This window comes from Dermacentor andersoni, chromosome 11 (genome assembly GCF_023375885.2).
Source record: "Dermacentor andersoni chromosome 11, qqDerAnde1_hic_scaffold, whole genome shotgun sequence".
Classification (NCBI taxonomy): domain Eukaryota; kingdom Metazoa; phylum Arthropoda; class Arachnida; order Ixodida; family Ixodidae; genus Dermacentor; species Dermacentor andersoni.
The window spans coordinates 101,590,852-101,617,717 of record NC_092824.1 but is presented as its reverse complement, the minus strand read 5'-3'; the positions used below and the strand labels follow the sequence as shown (position 1 = coordinate 101,617,717).

At 44.1% G+C, this 26,866-nt stretch overlaps 1 protein-coding gene across 1 annotated transcript in view; it reads right to left on the bottom strand.

Moving 5' to 3' along the window:
• Nucleotides 1–25,773, bottom strand: part of LOC126538983 (neprilysin-1-like) — a 54,766-nt gene extending 28,993 nt beyond the window's left edge. Inside the window, exons 1-9 of the mRNA XM_050185670.3 lie at nt 24,465–25,773; nt 22,948–23,109; nt 19,527–19,607; nt 17,079–17,287; nt 13,335–13,529; nt 12,028–12,114; nt 7,729–7,859; nt 7,424–7,649; nt 861–959 (exon numbers count right to left, since the gene is read on the bottom strand). Of these exons, the coding sequence (XP_050041627.2) occupies nt 861–959; nt 7,424–7,649; nt 7,729–7,859; nt 12,028–12,114; nt 13,335–13,529; nt 17,079–17,287; nt 19,527–19,607; nt 22,948–23,032 (1,113 nt within the window). The 5' untranslated portion in view covers nt 23,033–23,109; nt 24,465–25,773. The remainder of the gene's footprint in view (nt 1–860; nt 960–7,423; nt 7,650–7,728; nt 7,860–12,027; nt 12,115–13,334; nt 13,530–17,078; nt 17,288–19,526; nt 19,608–22,947; nt 23,110–24,464) is intronic.
• Nucleotides 25,774–26,866: the final 1,093 nt, after the last annotated feature.

Here is a 26,866-nt window from a genome sequence, read left to right as displayed (position 1 = left end):
CCTCTCCACGTACCCTGTACCCAGATACCCTGTATCTTTTGGAAGTAAGGCGTGTTTACTTAACTACACACACTACTACACAGTTTACTTACTGCACAGTGCACAGTGTTCCAAAATATCTGTAGTTCCTACATATATATATATATATATATATATATATATATATATATATATATATATATATATATATATACGTGTGTTTGTATCGTATATATACAATACGATTACATTTAATTCAAATAGCAACTGAAGTAGCTGTATGGTAGCTTAAGTAGCGTTCACTTGAGATGTCATGATGATTTTAGCTCAACGGTGAGCATGGTCGGCACAGCATGTAGCGAAGTCCAACAATTCAAGGCATGTAATAGTCGGGTAAACGGGACTGCCTTGTAGACCACTAGAACGACACTTGAACATACTTTAGAGAACCTAGACTCGGTGCACGCTGCATGGTTTGACTCTTCTAATGCCTTTTTTTAGAACCTTGAATCAATTAGAACATTTCGAAAGCATATTTTGGAGTTCGAAATAACGGCAGCTCGGCTCTGTACGACAGATTGTGAAATCCCAGATATTCATTCCTAAATCTCGTGCTAAGCGTCTTTCAATATACATCCGAAGCAGGGCTAGACGAAAAACAAAAGTGAGTTGAAGGAACAAGATTCTGCTGGCTGCAATTATGCTCTGCATGCATACATACATACATACATACATACATACATACATACATACATACATACACACACACACATATATATATATATATATATATATATATATATATATATATATATATATATATATATATATATATATATATATATATATATATATATATATGCAAAATGTTCACACGGTACCTTGTTTTGTGCAGCAGATTTAGTTTCACTGTCCATCCAATCGTTCTTTTGGATTGTTTCGTTGAATGTGGTCATGAGCCTGCTGACAAGGTCTTCCACCTGTGAAAGCACAGTGTTCAGATATATTTTGGCGGTACAGTGACAATAATTCTTCAGGAGAACCCAGGTGATCACAATGTATGAGGAGTATATTACATGCTTGATGAGTCATACTGTATGCGATATGAAAACGCAGCATTACAGTGCCCGTTATTTTCTTCGCTGAACTTATTGCTTATTGAAATAACCGCTGTAGAATCAGCGGGATGGAATTATTCTCTACGCTGGTTGCTTTTTTACTTGATTACACAATGTATCCAGACCTATGCCCTTAATGGGTTATGAATATAATGATGATTTAACGGTTTATGCAGAGATATAATAATTGAAAGGGAAACGTGGAACTAGTATGACCAGTGTTTTTTTTTTTTTATAACCAAATGCTCAGCTTACGATTTAGGACAATTAACCTACATGAACTTGAGGTTTGGCTTACGTGGCCATCAGCCATGATGATTTACCTGTTAGTAAATTGTGCTCTAAACCAAGACAAATACAAAACAAGAAAGATGTCTACAGGGAAATGGAGGCTTAAATTGATTAAGAGTGGTAGGACAAGGAATGTCGGTGAAGTCAACTTTCGGCAAGAAGACAGCAACTGCTTTCCTTAACAGCGTTTTCTTTCTTTCTTTTTTTGCGCGTAACTCCCTTTCCAACACAATCAGTGGGGAAGCAGGAAGAGAATACGGTGGTGTGACCAGCAAGCGGAAGTGAAATGTTTAAATAGAAAGGGGTAGAAGCACAACAGAAGAAAAGGAGGGGGGTAGCAGGGCAGGGCGGTGCGGTGTTGGTTGGCATAGAGGGGCAACTGATAGGAATAATGTTGTTGTTTTAGAAGCAGGGCTGACAGGCCTCAAGGTACCGTCAACATAAATGCCTGTTCTCACCCCAGGTGTAAGACTTGCAAACATCTTAAAACGAATATAAATATTAAGATCACCGTAAGCAATTACGTGCACGAGTTGTAACATTGTTTAATCGCTTGAATATGCATTTTGCCACAAACAGTTCATCGTCTATACCAGACAGCTAATGAATGTTAGATTAAACGTACATCAACATGGATAAAAAGTGAAAGATGGGTGAGTTGCTATGGAAGCATGGCTAAATTCAGAGCATGAACTACTGCGGCGCAAGCTAAGGCACAATACAAGAGAGGACACGGCGCTACTTACAACTGAAATTTTATTCAGAAGGTTAGAGATTATGTAAACCGGACATGTCCTATGTCATCAAGCGTCATCCAACGCCATATCTGCAAGAATAAACATCCTGCACAATATTTTAGTGTTTTGTTAACCCTGGGTTGTCCTTATGCGTGTTTTTCGCCTAGCACTGTTCGCACCATTTTATCTCTCCGCATTGAATTTCCCTCTTTTTTCCCTAGGCTGTATTTTGAGTGTATTTCTCGCGTGCACTGTTCTTACTGTTCCTTTCGCCCTGCACTATCTTCCATTGTTTTTGGTCCTCCACTGTCTGTAAGTGTTCTTTTTTTTCGACGCACACTGCTCTTCATCGTTTATTACAGTCTGCACTGTTTTTCATTGTTTATTCGCCCTGCCCTGTATTTCCATTTTTTTCGCCCTTCAGCCTTCTCACTGTTTTTCATACTGCGCTGCTTCCATATTGATGTTATTTTGCGGTGCGCTGTCTGTCATTGTTTTTATCGTCCTGGGCTTTGATTGTTTGTTCCCCCGGCGTTACTTTAGTGATTTTTTCGCCCTGTTCGGCGTTTACTTTTCGCTATGCAATGTTGGCTGGTTGGCGATAACTTTATTGAATTGTCCTGTCAGTTTTCGGCGACCTGGGCTCAGGTCTCCCACGCCGGGACGTTGAGAATAAAGCCTCTCAGTCGAGATCTTGTCAGATCACCGCCTCGCGAGCCCGCTGGACGGCCCAGAGTTGTCGCCGAGGTCGGAGCTGCGCTGAGCAGCGGCCCATCTCAGCGATAGGGTCTCGGAGTTGAACTCGTTTCCGCGTTGGGCATTACATTCCCATAACATGTGTTTGAGTGTAGCGGTGTCGTGTTTGCAAAACTTCCATGCGTCTTCTTTGCCTACGTCAGTGAATGCCTGTTTAGGGTGAAATGGGTCCGGGAAAGTATTTGTTTGCAGTTGACCTAGGGCCACTGTCTGCGGCCTGTTTATGTCTTTGTGTGGTGGTGGGAATGTTCTTCTGGCTTGTTGGTACATCTTTGTGATGCATCTGGTGAGTCTGTGTCGTTCAGCTCGGGGGTCTTCCCGAGAGGCCCTGCCCTCTAGATTGTTTTTTGTGCAAAAGTATATATAGTTCATGTGGCGGAAAATACGGCGTTGGCATGACCACCCCGCGATGGTTCAAAAAGGCTACGATACCTCGACCTTTGGTGAGAGTCCAGTCCACTTGAAGATATAGGCGAACCGGCCATATCTCCAAGTTGGATTCCAATTGACACGGTGAAGGTCAAAAGACAAACAAACGACCTTTGTTGTTAATTAAAGTAGACAAACCGACGGCCCAACATGGAGATGTGGTCGAACCGGCAATATCTCCAAGTTGGATTCCAAGTGACATCGTGATGGATGAAAGTAGACCCAATACCTTTGATGTTGTTGAAGGGTAAGTTAAAGAAGGTAGAATGATTTAACACACAGGTAATTAAGACACACGAACGCGCGACCTTTGGTTAGAGGTGAACCCTCAACCTTTGGTAGGAGTCGAACCTGCTAACTTTGGTGTGAATTAGGGCGAATTGAGGAACTAGAACTCATGAACTTTGGCGGGAGGAAAGTAATAGGAATTAACAACGCATAGCGTAAGCTCAAATGACTCAACCTTTCACCCTGCGCTGTCTTTAATTGTTATTCAGCCGACTATATTTCAGTGTTATTTTCACCCTGAATTGCTTGTATTTCCGTTTTTCTTTTCACCCGCACTGCTCTTGATTTTCTCGCTCTGCTTTGTACTGCATTGTTTTTTTTTACGTACTGTCGCATTGTTTATTCATCATCATCATCATCATCATCAGCCTGATTACGCCCACTGCAGGGCAAAGGCCTCTCCCATACTTCTCCAACTACCCCGGTCATGTACTAATTGTGGCCATGTTGACCCTCCAAACTTCCTAATCTCATCTGCCCACCTAACTTTCTGTCGCCCCCTGCTACGCTTCCCTTCCCTCGGAATCCAGTCCGTAACCCTTAATGACCATCGGTTATCTTCCCTCCTCATTACATGTCCTGCCCATGCCCATTTCTTTTTCTTGATTTCAACTAAGATGTCATTAACGCGCGTTTGTTCCCTCACCCAATCTGCTCTTTTCTTATCCCTTAACGTTACACCTATCATTTTTCTTTCCATAGCTCGTTGCGTCGTCCTCAATTTAAGTAGAACCCTTTTCGTAAGCCTCCAGGTTTCTGCCCCGTACGTGAGTACTGGTAAGACACAGCTGTTATACACTTTTCTCTTGAGGGATAATGGCAACCTGCTGTTCATGATCTGCGAATGCCTGCCAAACGCACCCCAGCCCATTCTTATTCTTCTGATTATTTCACTCTCATGATCTGGATCAGCAGTCACTACCTGTCCTAAGTAGATGTATTCTCTTACCACTTCCAGTGCCTCGCTACCTATCGTAAACTGCTGTTCCCTTCCGAGACTGTTAAACATTACTTTAGTTTTCTGCAGATTCATTTTTAGTCCCACCCTCCTGCTCTGCCTCTCCAGATCAGTGAGCATGCATTGCAGTTGGTCCCCTGAGTTACTAAGCAAGGCAATATCATCAGCGAAGCGCAAGTTACTAAGGTATTCTCCATTTACTCTTATCCCCAATTCTTCCCAATCCAGGTCTCTGAATACCTCCTGTAAACACGCTGTGAATAGCATTGGAGAGATCGTATCTCCCTGCCTGACGCCTTTCTTTATTGGGATTTTGTTGCTTTCTTTATGGAGGAGTACAGTGGCTGTGGAGCCGCTATAGATATCTTTCAGTATTTTTACATACGGCTCGTCTACACCCTGATTCCGCAATGCCTCCATGACTGCTGAGGTTTCGACTGAATCAAACGCTTTCTCGTAATCAATGAAAGCTATATATAATGGTTGGTTATATTCCGCACATTTCTCTATCACCTGATTGATAGTGTGAATATGATCTATTGTTGAGTAGCCTTTACGGAATCCTGCCTGGTCCTTTGGTTGACGGAAGTCTAAGGTGTTCCGGATTCTATTTGCAATTACCTTAGTAAATACTTTGTAGGCAACGGACAGTAAGCTGATCGGTCTATAATTTTTCAAGTCTTTGGCGTCGCCTTTCTTATGGATTAGGATTATGTTAGCGTTCTTCCAAGATTCCGGTACGCTCGAGGTCTTGAGGCATTGCGTATAGAGGCTGGCCAGTTTTTCTAGAACAATCTGCCCACCATCCTTCAGCAAATCTGCTGTTACCTGATCCTCCCCAGCTGCCTTCCCCCTTTGCATAGCTCCCAAGGCTTTCTTTACTTCTTCCGGCGTTACTTCTGGGATATCGAATTCCTCTAGATTATTCTCTCTTCCATTATCATCGTGGGTGCCACTCGTACTGTATATATCTCTATAGAACTCCTCAGCCACTTGAACTATCTCATCTATATTAGTAATGATATTGCCGGCTTTGTCTCTTAGCGCATACATCTGATTCTTGCCAATTCCTAGTTTCTTCTTCACTGCTTTTAGGCTTCCTCCGTTCCTGAGAGCTTGTTCAATTCTATCCATGTTATGCTTCCTTATGTCAGCTGTCTTACGCTTGTTGATTAACTTCGAAAGTTCTGCCAGTTCTATTCTAGCTGTAGGGTTAGAGGCTTTCATACATTGGCGTTTCTTGATCAGATCTTTCGTCTCCTGCGATAGCTTACTGGTATCCTGTCTAACGGAGTTACCACCGACTTCTATTGCACACTCCTTAATGATGCCCACAAGATTGTCGTTCATTGCTTCAACACTAAGATCCTCTTCGTGGCTTAAAGCCGAATACCTGTTCTGTAGTTTGATCTGGAATTCCTCTATTTTCCCTCTTATCGCTAACTCATTGATCGGCTTCTTATGTACCAGTTTCCTCCGCTCCCTCCTCAGGTCTAGGCTAATTCGAGTTCTTACCATCCTGTGGTCACTGCAGCGCACCTTACCGAGCACGTCCACATCTTGTATGATGCCAGGGTTAGCGCAGAGTATGAAATCTATTTCATTTCTAGTCTCGCCGTTCGGGCTCCTCCATGTCCACTTTCGGTTATTCCGCTTGCGGAAGAAGGTATTCATTATCCTCATATTATTCTGTTCTGCAAACTCTACTAATACCTCCCCCCTGCTATTCCTAGTGCCTATGCCATATTCCCCCACTGCCTTGTCTCCAGCATGCTTCTTGCCTACCTTGGCATTGAAATCGCCCATCAGTATAGTGTATTTTGTTTTCACTCTACCCATCGCCGATTCCACGTCTTCGTAGAAGCTTTCGACTTCCTGGTCATCATGACTGGATGTAGGGGCGTAGACCTGTACAACCTTCATTTTGTACCTCTTATTAAGTTTCACAACAAGACATGCCACCCTCTCGTTAATGCTATAGAATTCCTGTATGTTACCAGCTATATTCTTATTAATCAGGAATCCGACTCCTAGTTCTCGTCTCTCCGCTAAGCCCCGGTAGCACAGGACGTGCCCGCTCCTTAACACTGTATATGCTTCTTTTGGCCTCCTAACTTCACTGAGCCCTATTATATCCCATTTACTGCCCTCTAATTCTTCCAATAGCACTGCTAGACTCGCCTCACTAGATAATGTTCTTGCGTTAAACGTTGCCAGGTTCATATTCCAATGGCGGCCTGTCCGGAGCACCCAGCACTATACTTAAGTTTCATTTTAGGCATGCACTGCCTTTGTTTTTGTTTTTTTCCACACTTCACTGTCTGACTGATTTTTTTTTTGCTCTTTGTTGTATTTCATATATTTTTTTTCTGATCTGCACTGCATTTCATTCGTTTTCTCGCATGCGATTGTCTCTTACTTACCATATGGCACCGTACGTCAGAGTTATCTTCTGCAGCCTTGGTTGTTTTTGCGAGTTTTTATTTTGCCCTGCACCGTCTTGAATAGCATTTTTTTGTCAACCTGTACTCTCTTTCACTAAATAGGTCAGAAGTTCACAGGGAGATCGAGGCTCGAAGTGACTAACAGTGGCTGAACAAGAAATGTCGCTGGTTGAAGCAGCAACGTCTGCGTCGTTCTTGTAACCTTTTTTTGCTATACTTTCTTCAAAGAATGTTGGTGGATTCTAGCGACATACCTTGTTCGACCACTGTTTATCACTTCAGGATTCCATCTTCCCGCAAATTTCTGTCTTGTTCTTCTCCATCGAAGTTGCACTGAGCAATGTTGAACAAGTTGCTATGTGATAATGGCATCACAGTTTTGGCGAAAAGGTCACAGGATTTAGAAAGCGAGTGCGTGGTTACCTCTTTCTTAGCTTCCTTGCGGAAATTTTGCAGCACGTAGAGGTAGCCGACGATCTCTGGCATCATTCGGTTCATTGCGTCCACACACGTTTTCCATCTGGCCTTCTCGACTTTGATTCCCGAAGACGCTTTGTCCAGCTCGAATGAAGCATTGCGGAAATTGTCCGAGGCACGCTCAGCCCAACGGAGAATCTCTCGCAATCCCACGAAGTTGAATAGAGTGTTGCTGTAAATGGATGTTATGATGTCGCATTCGCTTTACGCGCTCATATGGAAGAAACGAAAGAGAAATTTTGTTCACTCACCAGTCAACGCATTGGAGAAATTGGTCTAATTTACTGTAGTATTCCTTAGCGTAGAGTTCTACTGTTTCGTTTTCTGTTAACGTAATGTTCACCAGGGAAAACCGCTTATTGAGCATATGCAGCAGTGGAATCTGAGGAAAACGAAATGCTTTGTAATGTTTTTTATCACAACCTTAATGATACAACTACGCTGCCGAAAACTTGATTACTCAGGGATGGGGAGTACTCTATAAGACTACGTTTTTATTACATTATTATTTTTATTACACTTTTAATTTCTATTTATGAAATAACATTTATGCATAAATTCATTCTATGCAACCCGAAGATGTGCATAGAGATACTGCACATCGCAGAAGCGGTGCTGCAAGTATCGTCACATGTCGATATTTGTGGATATTTATATTTATTTTGAGTTGGAAATGCACATCTAAACAGCCTTACCGAAGTTCGTATACTACTTTTATGTTTCATCTATTTAAACGGCGCGCGCCTTCCCCCCGACGTACCCAGACTTCATGATTGACTAAACAGCCCAAAACAGACGAAAACACATGTCAAGAAGTAAACCGAATGTGCCCAGACTACAAAATTACGTTTATTACAAAAGAAAGGCACATGTAAACCGCCACTGAAAAACAAACGCCAGTTAACAGGAAAGGTATGACAATTTAGCTTTCTGGAAGCCCGCAAGGTATAGAAAGGTTCACGAAACAGACATTCGCCGGACTGCAGCAGGCTATACGAGCTTACAAAGGAAACATGTACGCGTTTCTCAGAAAGAAAGCTTTGCAGTTGAAATACATTGTGTTTGCGAAACGTCACCACACCAGGCCTGCCGAGCCAAATCCAGAGGAAGAGGCTACTCCCTTTTGCGTCCGAGTAATCCCAATATACTGGCGGAAAACTCTGTGGCTATGAAGGGAAAGCTACGGAGGCCGAGCTTCTGCACATGTGTTACCGCGCCAAGTAGTCCGGCAGTATTTGACGGTGCTTTTGGCTGCTCGGAACAGACGCCGAATCGACGCAGCTTCCACGTGCGACGGTTTCGCGTTTCACCAGACGCGGAAGGAAAAAGCCGCAAAATAAGCAAATTTTTACATTCAGCGATGTGTTTTGTCTTACTTAAGTTTTACTAGTAAGGTTTGTATGATTCCTCTTTCCCAGCTTAATCTAACGAGAATGAAAACGCGTGATTCTTTTCTGAAGTGCTCACACTTGTGCGCGCTTTGCCTCCCTAGCTTTCCCTCCGTAGCCGCTACGGTGTAAGGATATTATAAGCCTAATATTCTTACACCGTGATAGCCACAGAAAGTTGTCCGCGAGTATAGTAACGCCACCGTGAACTGGCGTTAGCAGCGCAACAGTCGCACGACCTCTCGCACTATTTTCCAACTAAACCGACAGCCGGTGGAGCTCGGCTTCGTGGGGAAGCTGGATTGCAGGAGATACGAGAGCCACGCGGAGAAAATAACCTATAGGGGGCCCAATACAGTTGAGCATCCCCACAGATTCTGCGAGTGGGAGCTGTCGTTACTCGAGCATCAAGAACCACTAGCGTCGCGATGCAGCCAGTGCTTCCACCTCAGGGGAAGAGTTCAGTCCTGTGACACAATGCTCGATTCTCTGCAGCACCACCAGACAGTGTCGCACTCCGCACATCACTAGAGCCAATCAAGGAAGAAGAACACCACCGACGTTGTGTGTAGTATCGTGCCCGTATTGACAGTACTGCCTCGGGGCGGACAGTACCGCCGTTCGATTCGTGCGGACAATGCGCGCGGGGGTAATCTCGGAGGCCATGGTGCGGAAGGCGGATGCCCTCCTGCTGGTGGCGGCGACAGCGCGAGACGCCACGTCGCGTCGTGTCTTCGTTAGCGACAAACACGCTATGCCGTTAGTGCTTACAGCGTTCCTGACGCTGTACCATTCTCGCTATCTTTGCACAGCGCCAGAAAAATTTTCGGTCTGCTTCTTCAACCCGTCCGGTGCATAGATACGTGAAATTTTGCAAGGGTTATAGTGTCAAAGAAATATTTACCTGTGTTCTTCAACGTACGCCACCACGGCTGATGACCTTTGAAAAGCAGGTTATGGGACACGTTCATCGCCCGAAACGTTGGTTATCATGATGTTGGGCTCATGTTGTCGGCTCATGAAAGATTCGCTTAGATTGATTCCCCCAGTCCGTATGATCTCCAAGATTTTTTCCCACATGTTCTTTTTTTTTTCTCACAACGCTTTGACCGTGCCTTTCCTTTGCCATAAACGTCAGCTCTTAAGTCAGAGCTCGTCTGGCTTTATTGCTGTCTCTTGTTCTCATCAGTTTAGTGAATCTAGTCAACCATGACGTCATAAATCTTACCGAACTTTCTTCTCCTCATGAATGGCGCATTTGTGAACAAATGCAGGCCTTTGAAAACATCAAACTGGTCTTTATATCCATACGGTCACAAGGAACAAAACATTTTCGTGAGGAGAAATTTTGAGGTGCGGCAAAGTACCAGATCCCGCCTGCTGGCTAGCCAGTAGAGGCGCGATTCGGTCAGGGAAATGTGTACATATATATAGCAACTTGCTATTTAAGAGATTATTGAGCATGAGGGGCGCGTTAAAGATCTCCTGGTGATCAAAATTAAACCGGAGTCCCCATCTACGGCATGCCTTATAATCGTGTTGTGGCTTTGGCGCGTAAGACATCAGAATTCAATTCAATTCAGAGATTACTCAGGGCGAAATTAAAGTGTAGGCAGCCATAGAAGAAGGTATCCAAGACCCATGCTTATGCCACTGAATGAAAAAAAAAAAAAAAACGCCTTCAGAATTTCGTACGGATGTTCGTGTTGATGTTATACTTTGCGGTGCCTGCTCGAGAAAGTCTCTTGCATGTATTGCGTCCTTTACTTGAATGAGCGAAAAATACATTTTCGAAGTTTGTGAGCACTCGAAATTCGCACTGTGCATTGTATATTAACACAGATGCCAAATTCTTTCACTTGATTAGAAATTACTGCTGCTACATACTGCTTACATCACAAGTGAGCCTATCAATTCCTAAACTGTGCTAAAACATTCACAGTCATTCACAAAGCCGTTGGGAATGGTCACAGGATATGGCTTGTGAGCGACTCGACAATAAAGAAATGGGCGCAAACACAAAGCTATTTATCATGAAGACTAAATAGCCCACTCAGAATTATCAATACGCAAATAACCGTCATAAGATTGCGTAAATTAGTGCAATCAAACTTCTAATATAGTATCGTTTGTTTTGGAAAGACAATGATATAGTATGCGTAACTAGAAAGCTCATATTTTATCATGGGATCTTATTTTCTCTTAGCCATAATCGGGGATACCTTTTTCGTGCGACATTATATAAATGCTCGAAACTTGTTGCGCTTTATATTTGATTCGGTCTTCAAAACGAGAAGTCACTATCTGTAAATAAGAATATTTTTAATGATTATGGAATGTTTGAAAATGCAAACTGTATCAAACAAACCAAACGAAAAAAGTTTAGCAAAATTATGAAAACTTGATTCTCGTGGCCATTGCCAGTTGGCATAAAACATGAGATGTTGCGGAGAGGAGCAGGTACTTCTCTCAGGGAATCGTACTTTCGGCTACTGCAATCATCCAGATTCTCCTAAGAGTACTGGCTATGCAAGCAAACTGCTTATTGGGTCGTATTGTTCCACCTCTGCTTTTAATAGGCAGCGCTTCATAATGCGGAATGCAATGACAGAAAATTTCTAGTGTTACTAACTTGTGGCCGTTGTGTCATAATACCAAATAAAAAGGCTTCATTGTTCGAATATTGTTCGTGAAGTATTTGATGTTGGGTCGGCTTCAGTTTGCTTCCTGGAATATTTTATTCGTATTTGACTGAGTCTAAAAAGTACTATTCGCAAACTCTTTTACCTAATAATACCGTGATATAGCGGAGAAATACGTGGTTCACCAACGCCCCTGGGAATCAAATTCATTCACAGGCGGCAATGAGTGGTTGAAGTTTCGGCGCAGTAGAAAAGTTAAAAGCCGGAGAAATTGCTGAAATCTTTAAGATGGCCTTATGCAATGCGTTCATTTGATGAAGCAGCAGAAAGGATGCCCGCAAGCTCCATCAGTGGCCATGCAAGACCACGTCAACTGATACCAACCGTGTCGACAAAAGTGCTCGGCAAAGGATTCGGCATTTGGATTCCTCGCATGAGGATACTTCATTTGTTCTGCAAGGGATGTTTCGTCTCTAGGAACGAGAGCGCTTTTCGAATACAAGGACAGTGATTTGCTTACCTGAGTGAAATTCTTTTGTAATTCACCAATAGTAGTCCTTTCATAAATATCCAGGATGTTGCGTCTGTCTTCCGGGGGTGTCGTCAGCTGTAAATATCCGAAGTTCTGTGCGTGATTGGCAATACGGATAACAAGCTAGGAACTACAGAAATGAGAAAGGAGTGACACGTTTAGCGGACAGCATCCATTCAACGACTTACGCTCTATAAAGGACAGCATATGTCGTTTTTGTGTTCTCTTCCGCTGTTTCCGCCTTTATTTGCGGTTCATATGATATGAAGCCTATCCACTGTCCGAAAATAGGTCAGAGCAATAAATGATCACTGTATTCAAAGCATGCGCATGCTATTATCGCATGCCACGGTGGCTGTAGCTTTTGGCTGCTGAGTACAAGGTTGCGGGTTTGATCCATGGCCACCGCAAATGCCTCCGATGAGGTGAGAGGTGGAGATACTCATTTGCTTAGCACTGTTTACATGTCAAAGAAAAGCACATAGTAAAAATTAATCGATAACCCTCCACTAGGTAACCCCTCACAGCGCATGTGTGTCATTCGAACACTAATATCAATCAATCAATCAATCAATCAATCAACGGTGGTAGTGCGGGCGGCGATGGTGATGAGTGCAGGCGGGGTTAGTGTATGCAGACCTGGCCGGCAATTTCTCCATCTTAGCACATATTTATCTGCCATAAATGCCTGTTACCATGAGTTGATCTGTCTTGTCCCTCGCCGAAATGCGAGTAGAATCTGAGACACTTCCTTGAGCGCTCTCCGTGGTCCTTCCTCGAAAACGAAATGTTCTGGCACCTTTGCGAGGAAACCTCTTCTCAAGCTGACCAGAAGTCTCTTCCTTTCAGGAAAGAAGCGCTTGCAGGACGAGATGAAGTGCTCTGTCAATTCATTGCACTCAATACAATATGAAGCAGCAGCACGGCCATCATTAAATAGAGGCGTGTAGGCTGATCCTGTTCTTACTGTACAGGAAGGTGGCTTCGGGCGACAATGTCCCTTTGCGAGAATGGGTGGATCTAACAGTTTCCAGGTGAGCAAAAGTGGCGACGAATTGTCTCTTTACGAGGTTGGTGATTCACCGGCGTTCTCACTGCTGACTGCCTTGAAGGTGAATCACTGGTAGGAGTATTAGCTCGTTACAACCGTAGTTTGCAGCAGTGGTTGAGACCCTCTTACAGAAGTTCAAAGGGCCCTCACGAAGGTCAGCGGTCAGCGTGATCAAGTGGTTTTCGTTTCAAATGCGCGTCTACATAAAACTATGGAGACAGAAGGGAAGAAAAAAGATTCTTACGTTGGCCAACTGTCCTTCAAAATCTACGAGCGTGTCAGCGAGCTCAGATAGTTCCTCTTCGCTTAAATTTCGCTTCATGAGTCCCAGCGCCGTCTTTACAACCTTTCTGTAAGCCGTTATTATTGGCTTGTTCTTTGTTGAATTGGGATGAATTAGCTGATTCCTGCCCACCATTCGAAAATATAATTGGTCGATCTGAAAAATCAAAAAGGTTGTTGATTAATTCCCACTGTAAGTGTAATACAAGACATTTAAATATAGAATTCTAATAACTTTGCTAAATGAACTAAGTTCTGAAGGCCCTGATGAAATGCACCATGGAGACACGACGTTGCTTAACGATGCGGTTGCTTTGAACAACTTGACGTAATGCTAACAACGCAAGAAAATATTCCGCTCGTGAAAAGTATTGTTCAGCGTCTTCTAATACTACAATGTCAACCCCGCTTACAACTAAGAGCTTCGACCGCTTCTGGCTACGCAGTCGGGCGGATGATAATTTTCCCTTTCGCGAGGTGTTACTGTTTAACGAACACTGATGACACATGCCTCCTACGCTGAATTATTACCTATGATTAAAGAGAGAAATTAAAGGAGAAACGTCATTTGACATGCGTAAGAACAATTTGTCGCGCATAATTATACGCGCAAAAAATGTTATTCTTAGCCCTTAGGTTCTCAGCGACCTTTCGAATAGCGTTCTCGACGCACGGCACGGACTTTCTGCGCACTTGACACATGATACGCTACCACAATATTTAATATATTAGGTCGTCTGCACATGCGCTGCCTCTATACAGAACTGCGGCAGGCATGCCGGAAGATCTCCCGTTTTCGCACAGCGCTATCGCGTACCATGCTAGTGCGTAGGATATTATTATTGATGTGGCAACAAATTAAGCTCTTAGAGCGTTTTTCTCTTCGCCAACTCATCAAAAAATCGAATGCTTTGGCATCAACCAATCTACTAGGTGGAAGTCAAAACACTCTTCTGGCTCGGGGCTGTTTTTCTAGGCCTAGAAGCGTTAAAAACAAACACCTTACTTGAACTTAAGGACGATACATCGCTGATACTTTGTGCCCAGTGTGAGATGATACTTAGGTATGACTGATTTTACCATGCATTTTTTGCTCTTACAATCGAGAGCAAGCAGATAGCAAGGTCGAATTCGGATAGCGAGGGGCAATTTGGGCTATAGTGGGTTTTGGCTGGCCTGTGCGTTGCGATCTTACGACGAAGTCACTGCGCATTACTCAGCGTATAAGATACACACGCGCATGTGCCTGACTTATTACTGTTACGTACCACGTGTCACGCAATAATAAACTCTGTCAGGCTATGCATATTCAAGTCCACGTCATTATCTTGCCTTTTGCCCAATACCGATGTAGTGCGTCTACAGCCGAAAAAGCGGAGTAATGATCAGAAAAAAAATTCGGGATCCCACGCGCTGTGAGGGTGTGTTTGAGCTAAGCCTCATATGGCGTTTGCGGAGAACTCTGCTCTTTTTTAGAGACCATTCACAGGTAGAGCGAACACGGCCAAGTAGAACACATTTTTCACCGTGAAACGCCTCGCAGAACGTAAGCCTAAATTGTGGCACTCGAACGCAGGGTTCCCACGCCAGACGACGTAATGACAACGGGGTATGACAGCAACTGTGGCGCGATGATACTTTAACAACGATCGGATAACAACACTAGTATGACGACAATGGAGTAGCCAGGAAGGCACAATCATGGCTTTGCTATAGAAAGACGTCATACCTGCGGCAGATTGGTGATGGTAGCGTGGCGACAATGCATAACGACACTCGAATGAGTACAACAGAACGACGACCATGGAATGGCAACAACGGCATGACGACGTATGTATGACAATGCGATGACGACTATGAAATGATGAAAAAGGAATGACTATTATTAGAATGACGACGACAGTGCGACGACGACGGCATGTCTATAACGATAATAGGACACTAGAATGGCTGCGTCGGCATGGCGAAAATAGGATGACGATGATGGAAGGACGTCGACTGCATGACTACGATCACCCGCCGTGGTTGCTCAGTGGCTATGGTGTTGGGCTGCTGAGCACGAGGTCGCGGGATCGAATCCCGGCCACGGCGGCCGCATTTCGGTGGAGGTGAAATTCGAAAACACTCGTGTACTTAGATTTAGGTACACGTTAAAGAACCACAGGTGGTCAAAATTTCCGGAGTCCTCCACTACGGCGTGCCTCATAATCAGAAAGTGGTTTTGGCACGTAAAACCCCATAAAAAATGACTACGATTGCATGACAACGGAATGACGATGCTGAAGTGACAACTACTGTATGACTACGACGCATTGGAGACAAAGGCACGACACGACTACACGATTACGACGGCGTGTTGACACTGGTATGAAGAGCGTAGAACGAGGACGATGCAATGACGAAGGCGGCGTGGCGACAAAATCATGACGACGATACGATGACAAAAGTGGAATCACTACGACAAAACGTTGGTTACCGAATGACGATGACCGCGTGAAACTGAATAACTGACGACGGCGCAATGGCGACAATGGCATAATGACAACGGGATGACGATGACTTGAGGACATTGACTGCAGGGTTACGACGGCACGACTACAACGGCGATGACGATACTGAAATGGCAACGCCCGTTTGTCGACGACACATCGACGACAAGGCATATCGGCGACTGCATGATTACGACGGCGGGATGACACTGGCATGATGGTGGTGGAATGACGATGACGCATTGACAACGACGGCGTAACCAAATCATGAGGATATGATCATAGAAGTCAAATCATTACGACAAAATGTTGGTTATAGGATGACAATGACTGCATGACCGTGAATTGTTGACGTCGTCGCAGTGACAATAAAGGCATGACGACAATGAGATGACGATGATGCAGTGACGGCGAAGGAACGACGATGACAGTATGACGACGAGGGCTCGAAGTAGGCGGCGTGAGGACGATATGATAACACAGTGACAGCGACAAAGTAAAGACGGCTGAAGAATGACGATGACCTGACAACGCAGTAATTATCAGAATGGCGATAGGCTGTAAAATGATGACCACGGCTTCACAATGATGACTCGTTGGTGTCAACCGCGCTTACGTGCATCACCAGCCCACCTCGGGCTGCCTCGATTCGCCCTACATCCGTTGTTTGTTTCAGTATGGACGGTATACTGGCCAATCGTGTAAAACTATTGCTAGCAGCCAGCAGGAATGACAATGGCACGAAAATAACATTGCCTTCAGTATGACCCACACTGCAGCTGTTCGGCAGAATAGCAGGGAGCACCAGGCTGCAGCAGCAGCACAAAAGTCAAAGAAAGGAACGAAGAAAGCTTTGGTATAGAATTAACGCATGTACTGAACGCTGTAAGCTGGCAGGTTTATGAACTAGGTTTTACATTACGATATGTTGAATTTGCAATTTGTCTTAATTAATTAATGGTGCATTATTCTATACGCGCGTGTTTTTCGCGTCGGGTTTAGGGCGTAAATTTATATACCCATTTTTGTTAGAATAAGGTTTCAGCGTATTGCTATATTCTGAGAACTACTTTGTTAGTGATATTAAATGGCGACCGAAAGATTTTTCTTGTCGTTGGTGTCTATTCCTACGTACAGCCACCGTTTGCGCGTTTTTGCATTGAAACAGAAAGAAAGCCGTTGCATTTCATACCGCTTTCTCGTCAAAGATTTCTCACCTGAACCACGTAAGACGTGAGCTCCTGGACATCTCTGTCAACGTATAATGACAGCAAAGTATAGATAGGAATCTTTTTAAGCACTTCAGTACAGTTTCCAATAACCGGAGCTATTTTCTTGTCTCCAGGATTTATAGGCCACTGACCAAATCCTGAACGATTCATTATTTTGTACAGACCTTCAAGTTGATCTTGCTTTGCCGGAACTTCTGCGAAATTGAGAGAGCAGGCAGAAAAGAACTGGTTTGCTAGGCAGACTTGAGTATCGCCAGTTGTGGTACACAGGGAGTCCCAGATATTATGAACCCGAGAAAAAGAAAAAGACATGGATATTCCACCCGTATAAGACGAAGAAATGCTACTTAAAGACTTGTAGGGAAACGGACAGTAGTTTTAATTCCTGGCGTACAAACATTTTCCTAAACGTTATCTGAGTTTTACATTGTTGTTCTAATATTAAAAATCTCAATTAAGCTACTGTAGACAATCATAGACACGTTTAAATGGGATGTTTTCACCAAATTACTCAAGCGTGTCTACCTTCTTTCGGCAAGTGACAACTGACCCCAAATATGAATAATATTATCACGCGACAGCGACCCCGCGCACACTATAGGGTGCGTTCATACATGGACATCAAAACACCCTAGTGCGCACGGGACAGTATCGCCATGAAACCGTCTCTGTGGGAAAGCAAGCTTTTCAGCTCTTGCTGTGTCTACGCGCCAATAACAGCATGCGCTTTTTTAAAAACGCCTAAGCATTTCTATGCCTACCCAATGAGGAAACCCATCCGTTCGTCCGTCCCTTCACCCTTCCCTCCATCCGTCCGTACCGTGAGACGATCGCTTTCGTGACAGGGCCCGGAGCAGTGAGGGAATTGACCTTCGTGATTTCTCCAACTTGCGTTGTAATTCATTTGACTGGTGCCTAAAATTTCGCTAACTAGCTTTAGAAATAATATTCGTAGGAAACGTATAGCAATTACGAATTCGACCCTATGAGTTCTGAGAACAGGTTCATTTGGAGTGAACGTGAAGTTATTTTTTAGATATATAATCATCGTCGAGCTTGCGGCAAAATGCAGTATCGCTTCACTTACTTTCGCAAACGAAACGCCTTCTTGAGTGGCGCGGGACAGATACAGGTGAAGTAGCAATGCGTTTCGTCTCACAACTTCGGAACGCGTGTCTGGAAACTCGTTCCAGCTTCGGAATTCCCTCTAAGTTGATTTTCCTTCTAAACTCGCCGTCTCGCATTTGGTAATTGCGATATGCAGGCTAGATCGATTAGTCAAAACATTATCAGTGAAATTTTATTTATTCAATTATGCGATCCACTTTTACATAAGATAACGTGCCTCTTCGAGTAATACAGCTCAAGGTGTATACTTGTGGTATTTGCTACAGCCTATTTAAGCAAAATACCCGCCGTGGTTGCTCAGTGGCTATGGTGTTGGGATGCTGAGCACGAGGTCGCGGGATCGAATCCCGGCCACGGCGGCCGCATTTCGATGGGGGCGAAATGCGAAAACAGCCGTGTACTTAGATTTAGGTGCACGTTAAAGAACCCCAGGTGGTCCAAATTTTCGCCATGTAAAGTGTCGGCACGTAAGACCCCATAACTTAATTTTTTTTATTTCAGCAAAATTTATAAGGATAAACAAAAATAACTCTTGAAGCAGTAGTTGAGCTGTCGGTGCTTTACGTCACTTAGACGGAAGACGATGCGTTTGGGACATTTTACATTTTCTTTAAGGTACTCGTAATTCACGTAAAAAAAAAAGCGCTGCCTTTATTTTTTGCAGTGGGTTCACGACCCTTCAGCTCTCCGTGGCGACTTTCTTCAGCTACTAGAGTCGATCAAGTCTGCCCCTCTTTATCAGTGGTGACTGTGTACTCGTTACTGGAAAGCGATTCTGAACTGCGCTAGCTCTAGTAATGGAGAGCAATTACCGAGAAATCGCCATTCGCGACATTGACTGTGCATGTTTTCCGCTGGAGGCTGCTGTTAATTTGGTACTCACAATTTAGTCACAGCTGATGAATTTTTTAAATTCTTTTGCAACTGTACGGAAGTTCGTAAGATTACACGCATGAAGCATGCGAACGTACGTAAGTACGTACGCACGCAGGCGCACACAGCATGTACGCGAGTAAGTATACGTATGCCCGCGAGCCAAACAATGCGGTTCGTAGCCATGCAGAATTATTCGTTACTCAGATGTGCGAACAGAAATTGACCAGCACACTGAAAATACTACAATGTTAAGTTTAGAATGCAGAACTCAACTTGAAGTTGCATTCATAGGCGAATTAAAAAAAATTGTTTTTGTTGCGAAATCTCTGCTGCGTACATTTTTTGCTTGGGTGTACTCATATTGGTAGTGCAAGACAACTTCAATGCATTGTTGCCTTTCACAGGCAAACTTGAAGACGTTCCACGTACCGACACAGGCATTGTAGGCAGCAGCAAGCTTGTCCGTTATATTTTGGTTCTGCTCTACCAGTGTGATGTTTTCGAAAATGCCTGGAAGCAAAGAGACAAATAAACATGCGAAATTAGCCCTAACAACTTGTTAATGCACGACCCTTTTCAGCACATGAGGACAAAGCTTTTTGTTAGCTTGTGTACAAAAAGAGCTCACTGCACTGGGTCGTGCAAATATAATGGCGATAAATTTATACCCAGGGTCAGAGCTGGGTGTGCAGTTTCACGTGAGCGCGCTGGTCGTTTTGTTATTTCAAGGACTCTGCTTTATGTTGTTTCGGTTTTGTCCCTCCCTATCAATAGAGAAGAAAGGGGGTTAACCGAGGGTTCCAATATTTATTAGTCGTATCATAAGAGGCCAACAAAGATTGACACCAAGGACAACATAGGGGAAATTACTTCTGCCTAATAAATGAAAAATAAAGAGACAATATATTAATGGAAATTCAAGTGGATGGAAAAACAACTTGCCGCAGGTAGGAGCCGAACCCACAACCTTCGCATTTCGCGTGCGATGCTCTACCAATTGAGCTACCGCGGCGCTGTTTCCCCATCCACTTTTCTTGGGTATTCATGTGTCCTAGTAGAACCCTGGGAGTGCTAGCCAGCGCCACCATTCACAGACCTTGGCGGCGGACGTGGGACGTCCTTTTGCCGCTGGCGTCACGAGAACGTGACCTTTTTTGGTGAAGGCAACTGGTCAATAAGCCCACACATGCTACCTGAAGGCATCAACGTTGTCGGACTCTATCAATAGAGAGAGATAAATCAGAGGAAGGCAGGGATGTTTACCGGTCAGGAGCCCGGATGGCTGCCCTACGCTTAGGGAAGGGGAATAGAAAGAAGGGAGAGAGGGAGGGCATAGAGAGACGTGCACGGACAGTACTACAGAGTCAAAGGTGCTCGCACAAGCCAGACGTTTTCAGACAGCATAAAACTGTCTTCGCTGCCTTCTGAGCAGGTGATCGGTGGGGACGGTGTTCTTGTATTTTCTTTTCACTCAGAAGACGATCGTCTAGTTTTCTGAATGCGTTGGTCATAGATTGTCTTTGCGCTTCCAATTGAGGACAGCGACACAATAGGGGATCAATATCCTCCTTATAACAAAAAAAAACTTACCTCTAATCTCAACGTCCCAAAATCCATGAACCAATGGGTGCTACATATAATAACCCGCATGTTCCAATATATCACATGGGCAAGTCCTATAGGTAATCAACGCATGGGGATTCATAAGTTCATTTAGTATTGCTGGATATGCGCGTATGGTTCTTTTTTTTCTTCGGTGGTGAGCTGAGCTTCCAAAATACTATCGAATGTTGCAGTGGTTGATCCAAAGCTGAGCTCTGGCACAGTGGCCTATATGATGTAGAGTTCGAAGTCTCAATGTCGCGTCGAGGTTTAAAAAAGACGGAATACTGTACGCGAATAAAACAAAGTGGATGTTATTTAGTCTTGTCAGGAAACTGCCAGTAATCTTTAGTCACTGTCGCTCATTTAGTAAATAAAAGCAATTAGCTAACATTTTCATTGTTGTTCTCATGTCGAGATGTCTTTCCAGGGGCGCGAAAAGCTCCTGGCGATTATTGCGTAACATGATCTAAGGAAAGGAACTGCTCTGTACGTTAAGCCTGAGATGAACAGCTTGTTCTTTCCCGCTGAGACTGCTCCATGGCTCTGCTATTCCATGCGCACGGTCATATATTCACATGATAGTGTTCATCTTTCGTGGAGTTTCGCTATTTGCCGGAAAAAGTAATTGAATTCTTGGATTTTTGCGAGTCAAAACCGTGGTTAGATTATGACGCACGCCGTAGTGGGAGGGTCTCCGAAATAATTTTGACTACAAGGGGATCTTTACCGTGCCCCCAACGCACGGGACACGGGCGTTATTGCATTTCTCCCCCATCGAAATGCCGCCGCCGCGGCCGGGATTTGATCCCGCGACCTCGGGCTTAGCAGTGAAAGCCGGACAAAGTAGACACGTGATCTGCAAATTGGTGGAAATGCCTGATTTTGACGTTTCCTACGATTCTCTACAGCCGCCTAATTTGCATCTTGGCAATTAGAAATACTAAAAAGTTAGATAAATTTGTAAACAGGGATAAGGTGCCTCAGAAAGGCTGGCCAACGTTTCGATAGGAGGACCTATCTTCGTCAAAGGCAGATAGGTCCTCCTATCGAAACGTTGGCCAGCCTTTCTGAGGCACCTTATTCCTGTTTACAAACTTTATACCACAGTGTGCTATTCCATCTGTCAGCCCCTTTCTTGATCTTAAAAACTTGGATAGTTACATTTATTTAAATATTCTAACGTCGGTGAACGGAAAATTACTGGCGGTTTTCCTAATGAAGCTTTAAACAACGTGCACATGGTTTTATTCACGTAGAATGATGCGCTTCTTTTTAAGAGAGAAAAAAATGTAGCGCAAGACAGGGAGCTTAGCTAGTGCAAGTACCAGTTGGCTACAATGGTCCGGGAGAAAGGTAAAAGGAAATAACGATATTTCAAGAAACAAGAAAAGTTACAAAAATTCCCACAATAATGAGGTGGTGCGTGCCACAACATTCAAAGTCGTTCGCACAATTCACAAATCCTTAATAACTTGAGCCCAACGTTTAAACTCGGTGCATGATAGCATGATAGCTCAGACACCTTGATGGCAGATTCCATTTAGGTCGAAGTGGACATTCGAGGAATAAATTTCATACTCTTGTGGCAGATTTTACGCTCACAGAAGGAGTTTAATGTGTACGGGGTGACCAAGTTCCCGTTAGCCAAGCTCTTAAAACTAAAATAAAGAATATATGAGGACATATTCTGTCACCAGTGACGTACCCCACCAGAAGGACTCGTCTTTCATAACTGCACTAGCGATAATTAGATCAGAATAATAATTGGACTTTTAGTTACTAAATGGAGGGCGCAAATTTTGATAGAAAAGTAATAATTGTGTTTTAAAACAACCGAGTCCGTGATTTTTCTATTTGCTATGTCTCGCGTGATTATTTTTTCCGCGTCATAACGAACACTCTCGAAGTACGAAAGTATTCGCTTGGTTACGCGTCCGGCGCGCCGCGACACCATCGGTCCCAGGCGACACTCGGAATAAATAACTCTGCTCAATGCCGGGCTCCACGGCCGCGGCAAAGTGGCAAGGCATCGGCATCACCGTTGGTCACCGCGAAATGCGAGCTGCCTTTTCCGCGTGAAGCGCGAAGCCAATGCAACGCACATGCGGCACTGAGGAGGAGGACAAAGGTTGTCCTACGTCGCTGCTGACAGAATGCCATTGGTTGCGTTCTCGTATAGTCTATAGCCTATTTTTCAAGGCCTTGGCTAACGTTAGCTAGGGCACATTGTATATGGGTGCCTCACTTTTCAGAGTGACTTGCAGTTCATCCCGCAGCAGGTAGAAGTTCCCGGTACTCGACTTGTCATCTGGTATTTCGTGGTTCTTCATCCACCCGCCGCAGGCGTACGAGTAGAAATCGTCGCAAGGCTGGACGCTCGTGTTCAGCGACTCGTTTATCAGCTTTGCTGGAAAGCAAATCGTGGCGTTAATGTTTTTGTTAGAGCAAGTCTTGAAATCTAGTCGTACCGTGGCCTTTTCTATTCTAATAAACGAGCCATAGATAAAGTGAACATTCAACTTTCTTTAATTTTTGGACGAGCCACGCGACTCTATTGCCTATAATGCATCGGTTCCTACATGGTGCACTACATACTTTTTTTACTGGAATTATACAGAGGTATCTGTGGTTGGGTTCCAACGCTGCGATGTCATAAAACTTTCATTATTTCAAATATACGAGTGGCTCCGAAACGTAACTTTACCTATTCTGAATATGCGGATAATCGCGCGCCGAATTCTTTTTAGTATGTAAAAAATAAGTGACGTTGAACGGCTCAACGCACACTGAGGTCTGGGAGTCACAGAAGCAGGGGCTGACTACGGCACAATTTCGACCACTTGAGTTTTCTTTAAAGCGCACCTAAGAACCTTTTGTGATTTCTGCCCATCGTCAGATTGCCGATACCATGGCTGGGAGTTGAACCCGGCAGCTTGAGCTCAGATGGGGAATGCCGTATGAACACTGAGGCGTCACGGCCGTCTTATAATTTCCGTGTTTCAGGGGTACGAATATTAAGGACCTTTACCGTGGAATTAATGTCGCTTGTCAATGCTTCTCCATCACGGCTTTAGACATAGCTGCCTACTCATAGCGTGTTTCTTGTCATTTTATATTTCACAGGCATTTTAGGACCAAACACTGGTACCTGATTAGTTACATTTGTATTATTCGCCGTGGGGTTATCAGATTTCAATTTGTGCGCTATGCACAGGGCATTTCTTTTTTCAAACATTATCCACTTAATTTAGATGCATTTACCTGCAATGTACTTGTGGGCTTTTTGTTTAGTATACTGAACTCGCATTTTTAAATAACACATACCAGAGAGTAAGAACGCACATAATGACACCTTGGAAGCCTTCAACCAAGAAAGATGGGGGTGAAAGCTCGTGAACGGTATACCAGCGAATAGGAACATTCGCCACAAAGCTGCAAGCAAGTTATTTAAGGAAACGCCAGTAGACCATTTGCCCTTGCGGCATTGTCACTGTGGCATCCAGATGGGTCTGCCTCACCATCTGATTAATATTCGGGAGTAAGCTTGTCGAGGAACAGTTTACTGTATGTAATAAATACAGGAACCTTGCGAAAAAAGAAATGTAAACAGCACAGCTTTACGAGGTTAGGGTTGATGCTCTTCTGGCCCTAGTTGGATTTCTGGTAAATCTAATCCCTTCAGCATACGTATACATAGGCATGCACATGCACAAGCCAACACAAGCACACAAGAACTGCTTCGGCGCATGCAAAGTACGTTACCTCGTTCGAAACAGACGGGTTCACAACAGACAGTGTAGTTTTCTGGATGGTAAATTCAAAAGAACGAACACAGGCATTAGTAACAGGAACTGGTATTGCCACGCGAGCATTGTATGACATTTTGCCAGCGACCACTTGCACCAGATTGCTGCTGCATCGGGATATCGCTCTAGCTCAATTCGCGCTTGCGGCCCTTGAAGCTTCGCGAACATTGCTATCAATTCGATAGAGAGTTAGGCGGGTGTAACCAGATAGCTCGCGTGACGCGTATACTGTAGCAACAATATCGAACCTGCATAAGCATATACCTGTGTTCTGCATAAAAAGTTAACTTCCTAGACAATACATGAACGTATTATGTCGGCTCACAGGCATCTCACAAACCAGACCAACGCGTTAATGAAACGGTGAATAATATTGACCGTTGCTTTGGTTTGCTTTTCTTTTTCTGATTAAGCCATTCGGTGTGCCACTCAGGGTGTGCCCATTCTTGGGCTGTTCTGCACAATGGGTACGTCACACTGGCACGCAATATATAAGCACAGAACCCTTAAATTTTGCTTGATACGTGCCGTACTTTTCACCGCATATATGCCTGTCATCACGAGTATTCCCTCAATAAGCATCACACATCGCCTTTGTCCTTGTGACGTCGCTGTGTATACGTATCATGGTGTGCTTTCACCTGAATTGGACTTTACACTTCGGCGTGCTTGTGAATGATGCAGTGCCTCAAGTAAAAAAATGTCACCGCCTAAGCAGTCCGTACTGATGGTTAACCAGCGTAGCTGACACGTGCGGCCCCGGAGTTTATCACTGGGTTATTGCCAACGGTTTGTTACACGACGGCTTCGTACGCTGCCGCATCTTCAGTGCGCAGTTGCTGCTTGCGCTCGGCTAAACGAGCCTGTTCTTGTGCCCGGGCTACAGGATTGGCACGGCGTAGAGAAGCTGGTTCCCGGTTATGTTTGCGGCATTGCTGATCGAAAGCTGCCTGCTCCTTAGGAGCATGTGTGACGCATGGCCTGCACATTTCGGAGCCGGAGAGAAACTGCTGCGCGCGTACTCGGCTGCGACGGAGACAATGACGTCACTGCCGGCGCAGCCAATCGCGCGCCTTTCGTCCTGTTTCTTTTTTGCCCCGCTTGCGCCCGGGGTTGCACCAAAGAAGGTTTCGTCGTACTATAGACAGACGGACGGACAAATCGGCTAGCCATATACAGCTTCGCTGTAAGATTGCATGAAAATAAAATTAGGACCTTTGTTGTCGATAAACAAGCATTGCATGAGATTACACGTTGCGTACGACGAAAGAACAAAATTTTATCCATCCCCGTGGCTTCTTCGGCATTTAATTAAACGATTTAATTTTTCTCGTTTGGGTTGCTACGCGGCATGACGTGAGTATGAAACTACATATAGACATGAGGACGCGTTTCATAGAGATACTACAATATTGGCTTTTAAAATGTGCTGTCCATAATGCTTTACATTCGGTTCGCGTATATATATGCCAACATGTCCACTGGATCTGCATATTTGTTTTATTTGTTATTTGGTACAATATACCGCAGAAACACTTATTGCATTTCTGAAGGATATTAGATTCACACGAGTGGTTTACCGTAAGGAATAGAATCTAAGTAAATTAGACCGCAGACCTTTCAGTTTAAGGAAGCTTTTGGGCCCTTGGCCAACAACGGCCTTGCAGAAGAGCGCTTTAAAAGCACTAAAGACTTTTTTTGAAGACAGCGGCATCGCTGGACGTTATTAGTGCTTTCATTGTTCTGTTCATTTCAATGTGACTCTATTTATCCATCTGTTTGGGAATTATGTTATGTTGACTGCTCTGTTGTGACTGTATGTGCTAATATATTTACAGGATGTATATACCATCCGCTGACTAGACAATGTGTTATTAGGCGACAGTATCGTTTGTACTTTTGAGACTTTTGACTACATACGTGTGGAGACTCTTTGCCATGTATATTGTATGTACCCGCTGACCCGCTGACTAGGAAATGTGTTATTAGGCGACAGTATCGTTTCTACTTTTGAGACTTTCGACTACATAGGTGTGGAGACATTTGCCATAGTCATTCTGTGGAAACGTTGCTTTATAAGTCCTGGTGCTTGTGTGAAATGATTATTTGATATGTAACCGTGAACCCTGAATGATGTATGACGGAACCACCCAAGAGATAAGGAGTAGCCGGCGCCTTAAATTGCGCGCCAACATCTCCTTATATCATATCAATAAAAAAATATATAGAACAGCCCCCCAGGCGCTTCTCATGTCGTGTTCCATGTGGATGTTGGGAAGGGGTGGCAATTACAAATTCAAAGTAATAAGTTCTCAAAACACGTTGATTTGGAGTGAACTTGAAATTTACTCGTTTACT